The 14,297-nt window shown below is 36.9% G+C and overlaps 1 protein-coding gene across 2 annotated transcripts; it reads right to left on the bottom strand.

Annotated features, from left to right (window-relative positions):
• Positions 1-234: 234 nt before the first annotated feature.
• LOC135632450 (anaphase-promoting complex subunit 2-like) lies at positions 235-14,218 on the bottom strand. Of its 2 annotated transcripts, XR_010494706.1 has the most exons (18): positions 13,794-14,218; positions 12,214-12,303; positions 10,554-10,779; positions 8,283-8,578; positions 8,062-8,133; positions 6,965-7,203; positions 5,999-6,415; positions 5,704-5,905; positions 5,428-5,542; positions 5,260-5,342; positions 4,917-5,036; positions 4,616-4,704; positions 4,461-4,542; positions 1,906-2,097; positions 1,203-1,271; positions 955-1,115; positions 684-777; positions 235-559 (listed from the first exon to the last, which is right to left on the bottom strand). XR_010494706.1 is itself a non-coding variant. In XM_065141043.1 (17 exons), exons 1-16 carry the CDS (start codon positions 14,004-14,006, stop codon positions 993-995), a joined length of 2,628 nt encoding a protein of 875 aa, XP_064997115.1. In that variant the 5' UTR covers positions 14,007-14,218; the 3' UTR covers positions 235-777; positions 955-992. The 2 variants fall into 2 exon arrangements, 1 of the variants encoding a protein (XP_064997115.1); XM_065141043.1 differs by having other exon boundaries at positions 235-777.
• Positions 14,219-14,297: the final 79 nt, after the last annotated feature.

Here is a 14,297-nt window from a genome sequence, read left to right as displayed (position 1 = left end):
ACTTGGGGGAGAAGTAATACATCCATAGGTTGGTTTTTCTGATGTGCCTATTTGGAATCCTAGAAAAGAAAAGGTAAGATTAAAGTTAAAGATTGTCATTAGAACGCCCTGTGATCAAATTTTCCTCTGCAACAAACTAGAGGGTACAATGGAGGAGTCATCGCTTTTTTGAACTGCTGTGTTAAATTTCTCGACACAATGTATATATATCAATGGCTGTGTGCAATCATAATCTATCCAACAAGGCTCACAGTAAATTAGAGGAAAACAGTGGTATGTCAGTCATTCGGACAATCTTAGAGAGTTTTAGGAATAGTTTGAGCAACAATGTGAAATATCTACCACCATAAGCTCCTAAGATTCACAATGACAAATAGCGTGCCACGATCATCGCTATGAAGGCAAGCATAGAGAAACCGAGGCAAGTGTTTTGTTTGATTTCAGTCACCACACAATCTCTAAGCTTGAGGTGTTGAGGCCATGCTCGTCTTGCCTTCCGAATTGTAGTTCACTTCCAGATACATCATCTCTCCTTTTTGGAAAGAAGACGTTGATGATCCTGCACAAACTCTAATCTTGTTGCAGCTCAACAGAGTTCAATCTCAGGAAGCATTTACAATGACAGGTAAAGCAAACATCAGTACTTCATAGAAATACCAATTGGTATTGACCCAGAAGATTACTTGAGATTAACAGAGCTAATTTAGAGAAGACTAGAGTTGGAGGATCCGGTGCTGTTATAATTGAAGAAATGATTCCCCATGGGACGTTATGCTCCTGCAGATCAACATATTAGTCATCACTGGTAGGTAAAAACATAACAATGGATTTAAAGAATGTAAGAAGAACGAGATAAAAGATAGCACACATGGACATTGAAATTTGAAACCAAAGTATCTGAGTGTAATTAGGGAACAAAGCATCGTTCGATTATCCAAGTCAATAAGGTATCACCTTCCTTTTCTCCTCGAAATATGCATGCACGGATATTGTTACTTCTTCAGGACGTATAACCCTTCTCTCATTTCTAGTTTCTCTTCTGATATAAGACCAGAAAGAAAGCTCTGTAGCTGCTGGAGAGACTTGTCATATGAAGGTTCAGCTACACAGAACATCTGATGATGATGTAGAGCCAAATTTAGTATTACACTTGAACACAATCTGGTGAAATTCCTTGCAGCAAAATTACTTGTGCTACTTACCTTCAAAGTGTTATGTATCCTATCTAATGTCATACTGCCAAAGTTTGTGAGCATCCCAACAATGAATTTCTGAAACAAGAAATGTGTAAGATAACAGGGCTAGAATTTATTTCATTTGCATCTAACTCAGCATGATTTGATACTCTATTAGCAAAGCTAACATATCAATTGACACTTGGTCTGCCACACTGATCTACAAGACTTTTAGGTTCCTCCTGGAGATTACCTTTAAAATGAATTAAGAAGCAATTGCAATTTTCAGTGTGGTCAAAAGGTTGTAGTACATTTATACTAGTTTCTAGAAATTCTGTACAAAGTAGAAACCATTTTGTATGTGATGATAAAATAATGTTCATTTACATCTTACACAAAATACAGCAATTGAGCTGGACTGTTTTCTGCATCACCGAATAGAAGGTTGAATGGGGATGCTAGACAAAAGGAGGTCAGGCAGACCTGGGCCATAATTTCTTGGCACAAATTGAAAGATAAAGCAAGATGAAGGTCGGAAGTCAAAATTTCAGAGACCACAAAATAAAGCTGGCATGAACTATAAAGGTGAAAGAGACTATAAATTTCATGTATTTAGGTCCACAGATCATTAGTCATTATGAGAATGAAAATTGTTCTTTTACTAAGGTGCTGGTTTTCAGAAAGCAGAAAGGGAAGAAAAAAGATATCTAGATTTTGGCAGAAACCAAACCTCATATACTGTCATTTCTTTCCTTAGCTGTTCCTCAACAGAGGCAACAGATCTCTCACATTCCTCATCCATTGCTAGTATCCCTTCACATCTCGTATTGTTTATACCTGTCTTATTTGGATCGACCATGTCACTGACAATGGTAAAAATATGATTATCAGAATCTGATCCAACAGACTCAGCGAGAACTCCCTGATAAAGGCAGAAGAAAGTGAACTTAGCAACCATAAGTAGTAACATCACTGAGTTTCTATTATATGCAATGCTAGAATTAGTTCCACTGACTGCAGAGAGATATTTACTTGAAAAGAAATTACATAACATAAAAGAAACATGTAAAAGTATAAATGAAGATGGTTTCAATACATGATCCATAATTCCATATATCTACTAGTAATGCCTTCAGCATCTTGAAACTAGAACAAGATGAAAACAAAATAGAAAGAAAAGGAATGTACTTATCAACTATGAAAGTTCTATCTTACATATTGTTCTGCCTAAAAATTAGATAGGGAACCACGATATATTTGTTGCACCTCACAATTATTAAGCAAAAATAAAGGCCCAATGATGTGTATACGTTGAATTTTTCTTTCAGATGCAGGATACTAGAAAAAAAGTAATTTTTGAAAAATAAGAGAGAGAACGGAACAACACAGCTGGGGGAGATTCCAGATTGAGAGAATTCATTCTACGATTTCATTTTCAAATATTGTAGAGAACACATTTAACTTAATGGTATGCACAGGTATTATTATGTACATACACACATATATATACACAAGTACATACACACATACGTACATTCAAACTGCAGTAAAATATGTTGCCACTTTACAACTATCACAGACCAGAGCAAAATTGTTGTCAGATCTTTTTTTTTCTTTTGTCAGATCAACTTGACTCAAGATTTTTGAATTGCCTTTTCTTTTGTAGTTCCAACAGATAACAACCAGAAATATGCTATGCATCCAAAATAGACATTCAAAAGACTTGAACATGGAAGAAAAGAAATAAAATATAGAAATTGAACTTCCGTCAATAATAAAGGATATAGTTGAAGAGCTGGCAGTATAACTGATTGAGGATGCCAAAGATTCACTAATAATAGTTGAAGATCATTAGGCAAGAAGCCATCTGTCAAAATAATATTTTTGAGAAGCCAAGTCTTGATCCCAAGATATTTCCTATGTGACTATGAAACCAGTCTTGACTTTAGATAAGCAATAACAAAAGTGTGGATTACTGAAAAGCAAAGGAATTGAAATTACACAGTCAAAAACACTTACACATATCAGGTTAAGCTCATGATCAAATTTTAAAATTGGTGTGACTGTATTGAGAAGGTATATTTTGGGTCCGGGCCATGTCACAATCAATGCCATGCCACGCCACGCCACCGCCAGGTCAGTAAGAGGAGCACTCCCACGCGCCGAGCCAGAATCCGTACCAAGGCGTTCCTCGGTACGTCCCGTCCCGAAAAGCTCGGGACGACGCCGTATAGCGCCGTTTCGCGCATCCCAGGACGGCGGCCGCACAAAGGTACCATCTCGTCCCTCGAGGATTGGCCGCCATGCCAAACCCGCGTACGGCCGGCCCTCGTACAGTAGTATAAAAACCCTTGGCCGGCATCTGGCCCAAGGAGAGGCAAAACAAACCAACCAAGCACCGACTTACCCGTTGGGGGGCCAAAGTCGGCAACCACCCGATGAGAGCCATATGTACAGGAGAGTGGCCACCCCCCGAGCCACGACCATCCCGACGGAGAGCCGCCAACCAGCATCCCGACAGAGAGCCACCAACCAGCATTCCGACCAAGAGCCGCCAACCAGCGTTCCGACCAAGAGCCGCCAACCAGCATCCTGACCGAGAGACGCCAATCAACATTCCAACGCCAGCACCCCGTCCTGAGGGCGTGACTGACCTTGGCAACCAGCTCAACCGGTCGAAGGCTCCCGACATCGACCCGTGGATCAGGCCGTGCCGACTCATCAGCCACGACGCATCAATTCATCAACATGTATCAAGATATCATCACTATCATGGCCACAGTGACAAAATTGCAAAAGAAAATTTTGATTTAATCTAAGTTCAAAATACTCTAGGCTTGAGTCAACGTAAATTTGGTTAAAGTTGGAAATGGAAATGCATTTTCTATTTTCTGGATCATCCATGTAAATTACAAACTGGTTTGTGTTGTTATATGATATTTCACACAGAGCTAGGTTGCAAGAGTGAACAGATATTTACAGTTCCATGTGCCATTGTAGCTACGATACCATGGGATTACAAGTTTTGTTACAAGAGAGTACTATCACATAAGCTATCTTCCTATCAAAATTGGTCATTTAAAAATTTGATCTTGATGAATATTAATACAACAGTGAGTTGGATGATGATTACAATTAGTCAGGTCATACCAATTGATATGGACTCATACTGTCTGTGCACCAGCCCGTATTGGACTGGCTACTGACGGGTATTGGCATCGGACTGAAATTTAAATCCATGGTTAAACTATTTAACAATTTGCTGTAAGGATTTATTCCCTGTACCTTGCTTATCCAGAAGTTTATTCTTTTGTTCAGTGTATCAATAGGAACTCCAATGGATGCTGCAAGGTTCTTAGAAGTCCAACTGAAGCAAGTTAAAGAAAGTTAATTTGATTACAATGTGGTAAATCTAAAAAGTATAGCAGTTGAGTGCTTACCTAGTTTCCTCCTGAAATTGCATAATAATTACTGCATGCAATGGGCTTACAGTAAACTGCATGCTCCTATCCTCAAATTGCAGTTCCAGCTGAAGTAGCAATAATATAAAGAAAATGTCAATTAAAGACAGAACAATAACAAAGATAATGCACCAAAGAATTAAAGTTCTTCATACAAAGGACTATTTTCATGAAATATAATCAGCAGAATAATGTTCATAAGAATTATTTAGCAAAGATAACACAAAAAGTAAATTATTAAATACATGAACAAAGATACAAGTCCCCAGGAGTCTCTAACCTTCACTGTCCCAAGATTTTTCTTCCATAATAGCTTGCGAGGAGTTTTGATTTCGTGAAACCTCCTCGCATAATCAGATAGCAGTTGTTCAACAGCAGTGGGGATGTTAAGAGACTCTGCCTGCGTTTTCTACAAGGTCAACCATAGTGCAAGAGGAAATACACGAAAAGTAAGCAAATTCTAAGAAAAGTTTCAGAATTAAATATCGAGTACGAAGTTTAATGTAAAAAGAGGTATAAAGTATAAACATACTATTATTTTCAATGAATAGATGTTTACCATCTTTATTCACCAAAAAAACTTCTACTCAACTAGGACCCCATAAGACTCTTAGATTGCGTACCTGGATGGTTGGCCAAAAATTGGAAGAGATTATTGTGGAATCAAGATGATCAAGGGATAAACATGTCTCTTCTTGCTCAGAACCTAAGAAATGCACATTAATGCAGCAACAAATCATCAAAACTAGACAGGAATAGAAAGTAGCATTTGACTAAAAGCCTTGACATACCAGGGGCAGGTGGCTGCAATATAGATGCTTTGATGTTAGCATTTGTCCTCTTTGAATCGATTAGATCATTAAGCATAATTTCACATTTTTGCATACTTCCCTCCCCAAAGTGTATCTGTTGAGAAAAAATGGTTACATGATTCAATTTTCTAAATAGCGAACTTTCAAATAAAAATCACATATGATCTATATAGAAGTCCAAAATATATATGTAGCGAATACTTTAGCAAATTCAAAGATTTTGCTAAGTTCTGCAGATCTTGTGTTGGTACCCACCTTAAGGAGTTCTAAAGTACGTATCTCTGAGTCAATATCATAATCAGATTTGTTTAAAAGCTTTTCTGCTAGCATAACACGATATTCATTAACTAACTGATCCTTTGAGCCAATGATGCCAACTATCATTCCAAGTATGTCAATCTTCCTTCTGTTCCGGCTACCTTTTGATGGATCTGCCTCTACTGGATCAGGTTCCCATCTAACAATAAGAAGACAAGCTTATGGACAAATGAAGAGCAATGTAATCTGATGGAAATAGTTAAATAATAAATATTACAAGGAAAATTAATACCTTTCGGCATTTATCCATGCTTGTTTATCATCAAGATTTGTATCATCATCATAATCAGCACTCTCTTGGTTTTCTGCATCTCTATTCAACTCTTCAAGAAGGCTATCACCAGAATTTCCAGCACCAGTGGAATTTCCCCCACTCCCATCGGTAAGCATGGTTACAATGCATTTTATGGTATCCTTTCTTCCCCTCAAATAATCCCTAATTGGTTCACCAACTGCTTCTAGAAATACCCCTGTGGGGTCTATTGTTCTTAGTGCCTTGATAGTGGACACATATTGGTGCAATATGTCATTGGTTGATGCACCAGCAGTAAGCAAGCGATACCTCAAAGAAGAAATGAATGAATCAACAAGCTTGGAATGCTGCCCAGTATACTCCAAACACTGTTTCAGATCTTCAATGGTAGGAGAACTGTACATATTTAAAGAATCAGATGCAGAGTTTTTTGAGGCAAATATCAAAGGCAAATTTTTTAAATGAACAATGTAAAGAAAAGTCAGAAAATGAAGATGAACACAAATCATGTGTCACTACTAGAAGCCTCAAAAGGTAAAACAAGTTGGATCCAAAATATGCAATTAGAAATTTAGAATATCATTTTATTTTATGTATGATGCAGATGAAGGAACTTTTCGCAATGAACAGAGACATTCATGATCACATTGAAAATTTTGAGGCAAGTGAAAAAAATTTCCCAGTACTGGACATACTGATACAGAATAAAACATAATGGGTATCATGCACGATCAAATATTCATCAGGTGCATTGTTAAAAGTCCAACAGTTTTCAAGTCGAAGAACCTAGCCATCCATAGGCTTTTCTATCATGAAACTATTGGCTATTGTTCTTCAAAGAAAATGATATATCAAAAATGTTAAAATATGATGTTAAACACTTGCTTTCTCTCAATCCAATAGGTAAAACCATTATGCCAAACAAAAGAGGCAGAGATGTCTAACCTTTCAGGATAATCCACGATAATCTCAAAAAGTTTGCCAATCCTCAAGTCCTGCAATGTTTCATAAGCGAAATATTCAAGACGCAACTGCCATCTCACAAGCCCTTCTGAAGGCATCTCTATTCCTGGGTAAGAAGGGGATGAAGCCAACGGTGATTTAAGGCCAGATGACTCATCATCTTGTGCAGGTGAGTCGCCTAGATATATTAAAAGTGCATGTAAGAACTGGAGAGGAACTGCCTGAGGGTGAACAAAACATGAAAACATCAGTAAGTAAACATTTGATATAGCTACTGGAAATATATAACAGATGAACCCAGTTATCACAAAATAAGAAATTTCCTATTGAAATATAATACTAATACATAAGCATGAAAATGCATAAACTAACTATAACCATCCCACTGGACCAATAGGTCCTGACAGGTCAATCTAGTTGTGTTAAGAAAGACAGTAGTGTAGTATTACATAAAGGAAAAGGATTTTTTTTTCTGATTAAACTACTTTTATATGTTCTCCTAAATTCATGTAGATTGCTTGAGGCAATGATCTACACAATTTTGTAACCACCAACGAGATTGATGAGCTGCTATCCAGTAAACTACTTTCCTATATGTCATGCTTTGAGACAGTCTTACAAAAGACAGCCAAGTGTAGTACTATATGGAGGAAAAGGATTTGTTATCTGATTAAACTACTTTTATATGTGCCAGCCTTCAGAATCAGACTACTACCATAGTTATATAGATTGCTTGAGGCAATGTTCTTCATAATTATTTTAACCACCAAATGTGATTGATGAGCTGCTATCCAGTAGACTACTTTCCCAAGAGCACATTTAAAAACAAGTCAAGTTTCCGAGTTTTTCTAATTTCATGCACAATCCCAACAAACAAAGCATGTTCAATTGCTTGTGTGAGGTTGTGCCGTTTACCCCTCTCCTGCCAGCTTATGTCAGTCCTAGGTGGCAAATCAACACAAACATCCAAGTAGTTATTAAGTGATATTTTGCAGATCTTATGCTACACACATGTCCAAACTGTTACCAGCACATTCTTCTACACTTTAGTCATTCAGTACTACATATAAAAAAAGTACCTGAATCCAATCTTTAATAGATCCCAGAACCGGAGTCCTATAATCATCACCAGCTAGATCATGAACTTTATGCTGTTGTGGGGACAATTCATATTAGTGTCAAGAACAATAGATATTGGGAAATAAAGAATATCTTATACAATTCAAAAGCTATCTAAATTGAAAAGAAAAACATAGAAAGCACTAATATGATGCATCTACATAACATTGGAAATACTAACCTTTAGAAGCAAAAGGATTGAAGAAGCATAGGCATCTTCGGTCATTGATGTAAAACCAAGATTTCTAAGATCACAAACAACTTTACCAATGTTGTTAACCAAGGTGTTGTTCTTTGCAAAAGTAGAACCATGGTAGCACGTATCGATATCCATTTCACCCACCCCAATGGGTCTTTGACTTGGCTGGCCCAAACCATTATTGCTAAACTGAAACTCACAACCATCTTCTTCAGGACCCACAGCCATCATATTACTTAGTTCTTCCAACTTTTCCTTAAAATATGAGCGGAGTATCCCTAAGAAAGGAATGCCATAAGTTTCTATATTATACAGATGGGAAAAAACACCACAAACTTCATTCTGCCTGTGTATGCATTGTATCAAAATGAGCAATTGTCTCATTCGGCTTCTAGCTTAATAGGTAGACAAAATTATAATACAATATGTGATAAACAATGCATATATCAATGCACATTTTTGTACTCTTGAGTAACTAAAAGACATGAACAACTGCTACAGTCAAAGATATGAGTAGTAATTTGTGTTCATAGCTAAGGAAATGTACCAGAATTTGATTGGCTAAAATTAAGGAATAGTACAAGTCGAATGCATCAATATATCAGCCTATTACCAACTTGAAGGAAATTAAAGGAGAACTTGACCAAATGTCCATCAATCCTATACTACAATCTTTTTAGCCCAAATTAAAGTAATTCAGTTTTTGAATCTATGCCTAGGCAAATTTGCCCTGATCGATATGTCAGTTGGCAATTGGAAAACAGTAAACCAACTTAAAAAGTGTCAACAATTGGAAATAACAAGCAAAGTTTAATAAATCAAATCTATTACATATTAGAAGTTGGTTGAAAATCAAGTGAATGGAGCAAAGCCACAATCAAATATGAATACCAAGTAAAAAGGAAAAACAAAAAGCTTACACCAACAAGTACAAAAACTTGAGAATGAAACTCAAACAATAAGAGAATGCATCCAAGTTAATAAATTACAAACATTGAATATGAGTAGATTATAAGATAATATAGGACACCGCCATGAAATCTGGATGCAAAATTTATGGAGTATGGACAGCAGAAAGAAGTGGAGAAAAACAAGGATCTTAAAAAGCACAGAAGCTGGTCGAGCAGCTAGGTCAGTATATGGTGCACATGCAGTATGAGGCCGCATAGGTAGGAGCAAAGATTCCATATCAGAGAATATATAAGATTAGACTTATATGATAAAGATTAAACAAATATTTCAAGAGACAATACAATTCATGGTGGCATGGACACTTCTTCAGGTATCAAAAGTCAGCTTACGCTAATTTAAGAACCTATTCTAGAAGTAAATGGTAAGTAGACTTAACGAATAAAACAATAATATTAAAGAAAAATGGAAACAGATAAAGGCAAACCTGAGCATGCAATCATTAAGGGGACTAAGATATTATGTGTCGTCAAGAGCTAGCCTTTCCACACCCATGCACACAATCCATGGGACAGACAGATTTCTAAGCTAGAAGTCTAAGAGAAACTCAGTCTCTGTAATAGACAAAAGTAGTAACGATAGAAATGAAAAGAGATGATTTTCCTCTGAAACCACTTTCTTTTTTCTCTGATACAAGATAGCAATAAAAAGAAGAAAAAATGAGTTTTCTCTTAGTTTAAGACAGGAAAACACTCTTCCAATAGCCCTAACTAAACAAAATAAGCCAACAAAATCTGGCCAAGATCTCCAGAAAAGAATAGATAAAAATATCCAGTGCTTATAATAATAACATCATAAGAATCTGTCTCTCTATTGACAGTCTGGCACACCCATCAAAAAACATGTTACATGCAAGCACTATGCAATATGTACACACTTATTCATATGTTAATGCAACAAGGTAATGTTTCATGGACTATTCTGGAATTCAGATTGATTTCTTGTAAAAACGAGTCTCTTACCACATGCTGCCATGCCCCTCTTTTTTTCTCTTTCAAATGCCCTTTTTTTATCTCTTACAAAGTCTGATGGGAACTTTGTTAGGTTGCAGTGTTTACTAGAGTTTCAATTGCATGTCTAAAACTAACCAGGTAGACCTTCCTTTTAACTTAGCCTTTTGGAAAGACTTGTGGATGCAAAATTGTGTGACTTGACAATATAATACAAATATGAAATAAATATATCACTATACATGCATGTAAGACTTAACATCTATATTGATAATGGATATGAAAACATACATCAAAAGGAGATGTTTGCAATTTTTTCCTAAAGATAACGCACCAGGAAAATGCATAGGTACTGTTGTTAAAAGAATGGAAGACACCATTAACTGGTATTTGGAAGTAAGACTGGATCTATAATCTTGTATTTTCATCTTTTCATCAGTTATGCTATCGTCATATGACTGCAAAGCATGGACCAGCATCAAAAGGCATTTCTCTTGATAATGCTTTTCCAAGCATATCTCTTCCAGTGATTTACTTAGTACTTCCTCAGTCCAATTTTCCTGCACCAGCAATTGTGTAAGCCAATTTAGGAAATTGATAACATAGCAGGTTCAACATACATAGTAGAACTTGCTGATTGCAGATACACAATCATAAATCACAGTCGAGGATCATGGCATAAGCTAAGAACTTCTATAACTTTATAACATATATCCTGAATAACCTAATTTTAGAAAGGCCATCTAGATTCCACAGTAAATAACAAGATCACATTGTTTCAACCTCCAAGGCATGGAACATGAAGAAAAAAAGCTAAATAAACACAAGTAGCTGTTGCCTTTGGCATTACTCCAAGTAGAGAGACAAAATTGAACATCTAAGACCATTGCATGGTCAGACAGGTTAAATGTTACAGAGGTACGAAAGACAATCACAAGTTAACATAAAAAGTAAACATCATAAGCTCATGATTTTCCAAGCTGAAAGATGGGTATTATGTTACAGACTAATTGACTTTTTCATGCCTTTATGATGATATCACTCAGGGAAAAGCTTGCCACTTGCTCCGTACTCCTCGCAGTACTAAGGAAATGGTACAACCTGTAACAATAGAATAGATAAATTCATTTACCAACTAGCCTTTTATGTTCTCAAGTTGCCTAATTTCCCACCAACCTTAAAACATTCATCAGATTGTTAGCCAATCACTAGATATTATTAAGCCATCCAAAGATCCTTCTAGTCTTTAAGCTGTGGGCTATGGATGACACCACATTGTCCAGAAAAGGCTTGGATGCTGATGCTAATGGATATTATAGAACTTAAAGTCCTAAACTGCAGTACTCATCCAAAAAACTACATGGAAGAAACATCTTTTGTATCTTGAGAATGTAAACTCTAAATTTGATAACATTAAATATTCAGCACATTTAAATGAGATAGCACTTATGTAACTCATCAGCTAATCACCCATAAATGCAACATTTCTGCAACATAGGCTTATCTTATTCCCAAAATGGACCACAAATAATAATATTAAAAAATCCATGAGCTTCTCTAAATCTTTAACTGTCCTGAGTGTTATGTGTGATCCTCAAACAAACTTGTAAATACAAGAGTAACATGACTAGGAAGTGAAAGTCCCCTTTCAAGCAACTAATTGCTGTGATTCATAAGCAATTCGATCAAAATGTATTTGTTAATAAGATCCGCAAAGCGCATGCTTATCATATATGTCTCCTATTAGTAATTGCTACACAATAGTTGTCAGCAAAGTACAACTAGCATGTAGAACAGTAGAAGGTCAAATGAAAAATGTGTTAATCTTTGTCAGTTTAAACAACAATGGGCAACATAACCTTAAAATAAGTAGAAACAATCGTAACATAAACACTCAAAATAAGAAATGGCACTAAAGTAATTTTATTTTTTCATCAGTTAGAATTTTTTATAATCTTAAAAGAAAGAGAAGCCTGAGATGCTTGCAATCTCACTTGGAAATCAGTCGTTCCTAGTTTTGAAGCATCAGAAAAGGCATCAAAATGCTTCCAGAACTTCAAAACAGCATTTGACTTGAATAATTCCTGCACGATGTTAGCACATTAAACAAAAGTATAGAAAAGTCTATTGACAGGAACTTACATAGAACAAAAATATATACACCTATATCATACATAGACACTTATTAAAATAAATGTGTAGAGGCATATATCTAGATGTGTGTGTGTGTTTGTGTGTAAAGTATAAGAACTGCCTGTGATTATTTCTCCAATTTCTCGCTCTTGATCAGATTGCTTTTACTTGTATACCCATAGGGAGCTGGTTCTCATGCTAGAGTCAGGAAAACGAGTCCACTTATTTTAAAAAATATTATGTCTTATAAATAATTCTGTGTCCATATAATGCTATATTTTGTCAAATCATCTCCTCCCTCAGCTATTAGTATATTACTTTGGCTATTATACTTTGCAATTTAAAACATCATTAGAAAACGAGCCTTGTTGTTATAATAAGTTGTTTTTTTTTTTATACTGGCACCCAGGGTTCAAAAGAGGAAAAAAATGTCACTGCTTGCAAGGGTAAGACTATGCAAATTGACCCTCTCTAGACCGTACATTGACAGGAGATTTAAGCACTAGATTAGCTTTTCTTTTAATTTAAAGTTTCACTGTCACTTTTCACAGTATTAGAGCTTGCATTTTCCAATAGTAGAAGATTATAAGAATTAAGAACCATATATCTGTTAGCAAGCCCTTCCAAAAAGCAGCTCACAGGGACAAAACAAGAAGGAAGACAATGCACATATAAAAGAACCTACACATGCAATGGTCATCTATGTGTACATTATATATCTATAAATTGATTTTCCCGCACTAGCATATATATTCTCAGGCAGCCATTACAAAACAGCATATTGACCTTTGTGACAAATCCGGAGTTGAAGCTGATCAACTTGCAAATTAGTTTTCTTGCATTCCTTATCACAATTCCGTAGTAAATCAAAACCTTAGTTATTGACTATTACCCTCAACTTTCCTGACGCTGGGTACCAATTAACAACCCTAAAGGACTTTTACAATCTAAGAAGCATTGTCGCAAACACATAATGTTCAATGCTCCAAAAGTTTAAAAGGGAAAAATATGATAAATCTACCTGTGTTATGGCTAGGTTTCACACTTTGTTTCAAAGTTTAGCACTTACCCCATTGGTCCCTGAGTTTCCGGTCACCCACTTGTAGTGAAATCTAGCATAAGGATTGAACGAGCATCAGGGTTTAATGTCTTTTTCCTTTATTTTATTCCTACAAAAAACCTTTACTCCATGAAGATACCAGGAGACCAGTCCATCAACTTGGCAACTGCCGGCTGTTTTAGGTTAAAACCAGGTAGGATAACCATAAACATAGATTTGTTGCTCCAAAACAAACTTAGGAACAGACGGAGCAGACCGCAGGTAAGCAATGTGAAACCATGGCAACGACACAAGTAAGTAAAATGTATTTATATTAAGGAAGAACCGGAGAAAACATTGAAGCAAGGTTGCTGCGCATCATTCAAGCAAGTGGATTTTGACCTCGAGGGAATGAAGGAAGTGGTCTTGGACGAGAGTGCATAGACCATAGCCGCAAAGGGTCGCGACGAGAGGGACTAAATCGGCGCCGGCGGAGAGGTCGCCTCGGCCGCAGAGGAGGGCGTCGGTGCAGTCGCAAAAGCTCGCCCAGCTCTGTAGCACGTCGCCGATGGCCGCGTCATCCAGTGAGTCCAGGGCTTCCGGATCCCACAGCATCTAGAATGATCTCGAGGGAACGACGGCGTCGGAGCACAAGAGCGGATGCGGCGGGAGAAGAAGCCCACAAGTAGAGCCGGGGAGAAGGAACGGCGCGCCGCGACTCGACTGTTTTTGATTTGAGGCAGGAGGATCAGGTTCGGCCTCGGCTTGGGGAACGTACGGTTTCCCTGCTTTAAGACATGTGAATGGACACTTGGCAGTGTCTTGTTGTCGTATAGTTTCGTCAAGATTTGTGCCTCATACGTGCTGCTCCCCACTCGATCATCACCGAGTGGCTCTCCATTTATA

The sequence above is a fragment of the Musa acuminata genome, chromosome BXJ3-3, assembly GCF_036884655.1.
Source record: "Musa acuminata AAA Group cultivar baxijiao chromosome BXJ3-3, Cavendish_Baxijiao_AAA, whole genome shotgun sequence".
Taxonomy (NCBI): Eukaryota; Viridiplantae; Streptophyta; class Magnoliopsida; order Zingiberales; family Musaceae; genus Musa; species Musa acuminata.
The sequence above is the reverse complement of the archived record's forward strand: the minus strand, read 5'-3'. Positions and strand labels throughout refer to the sequence as shown.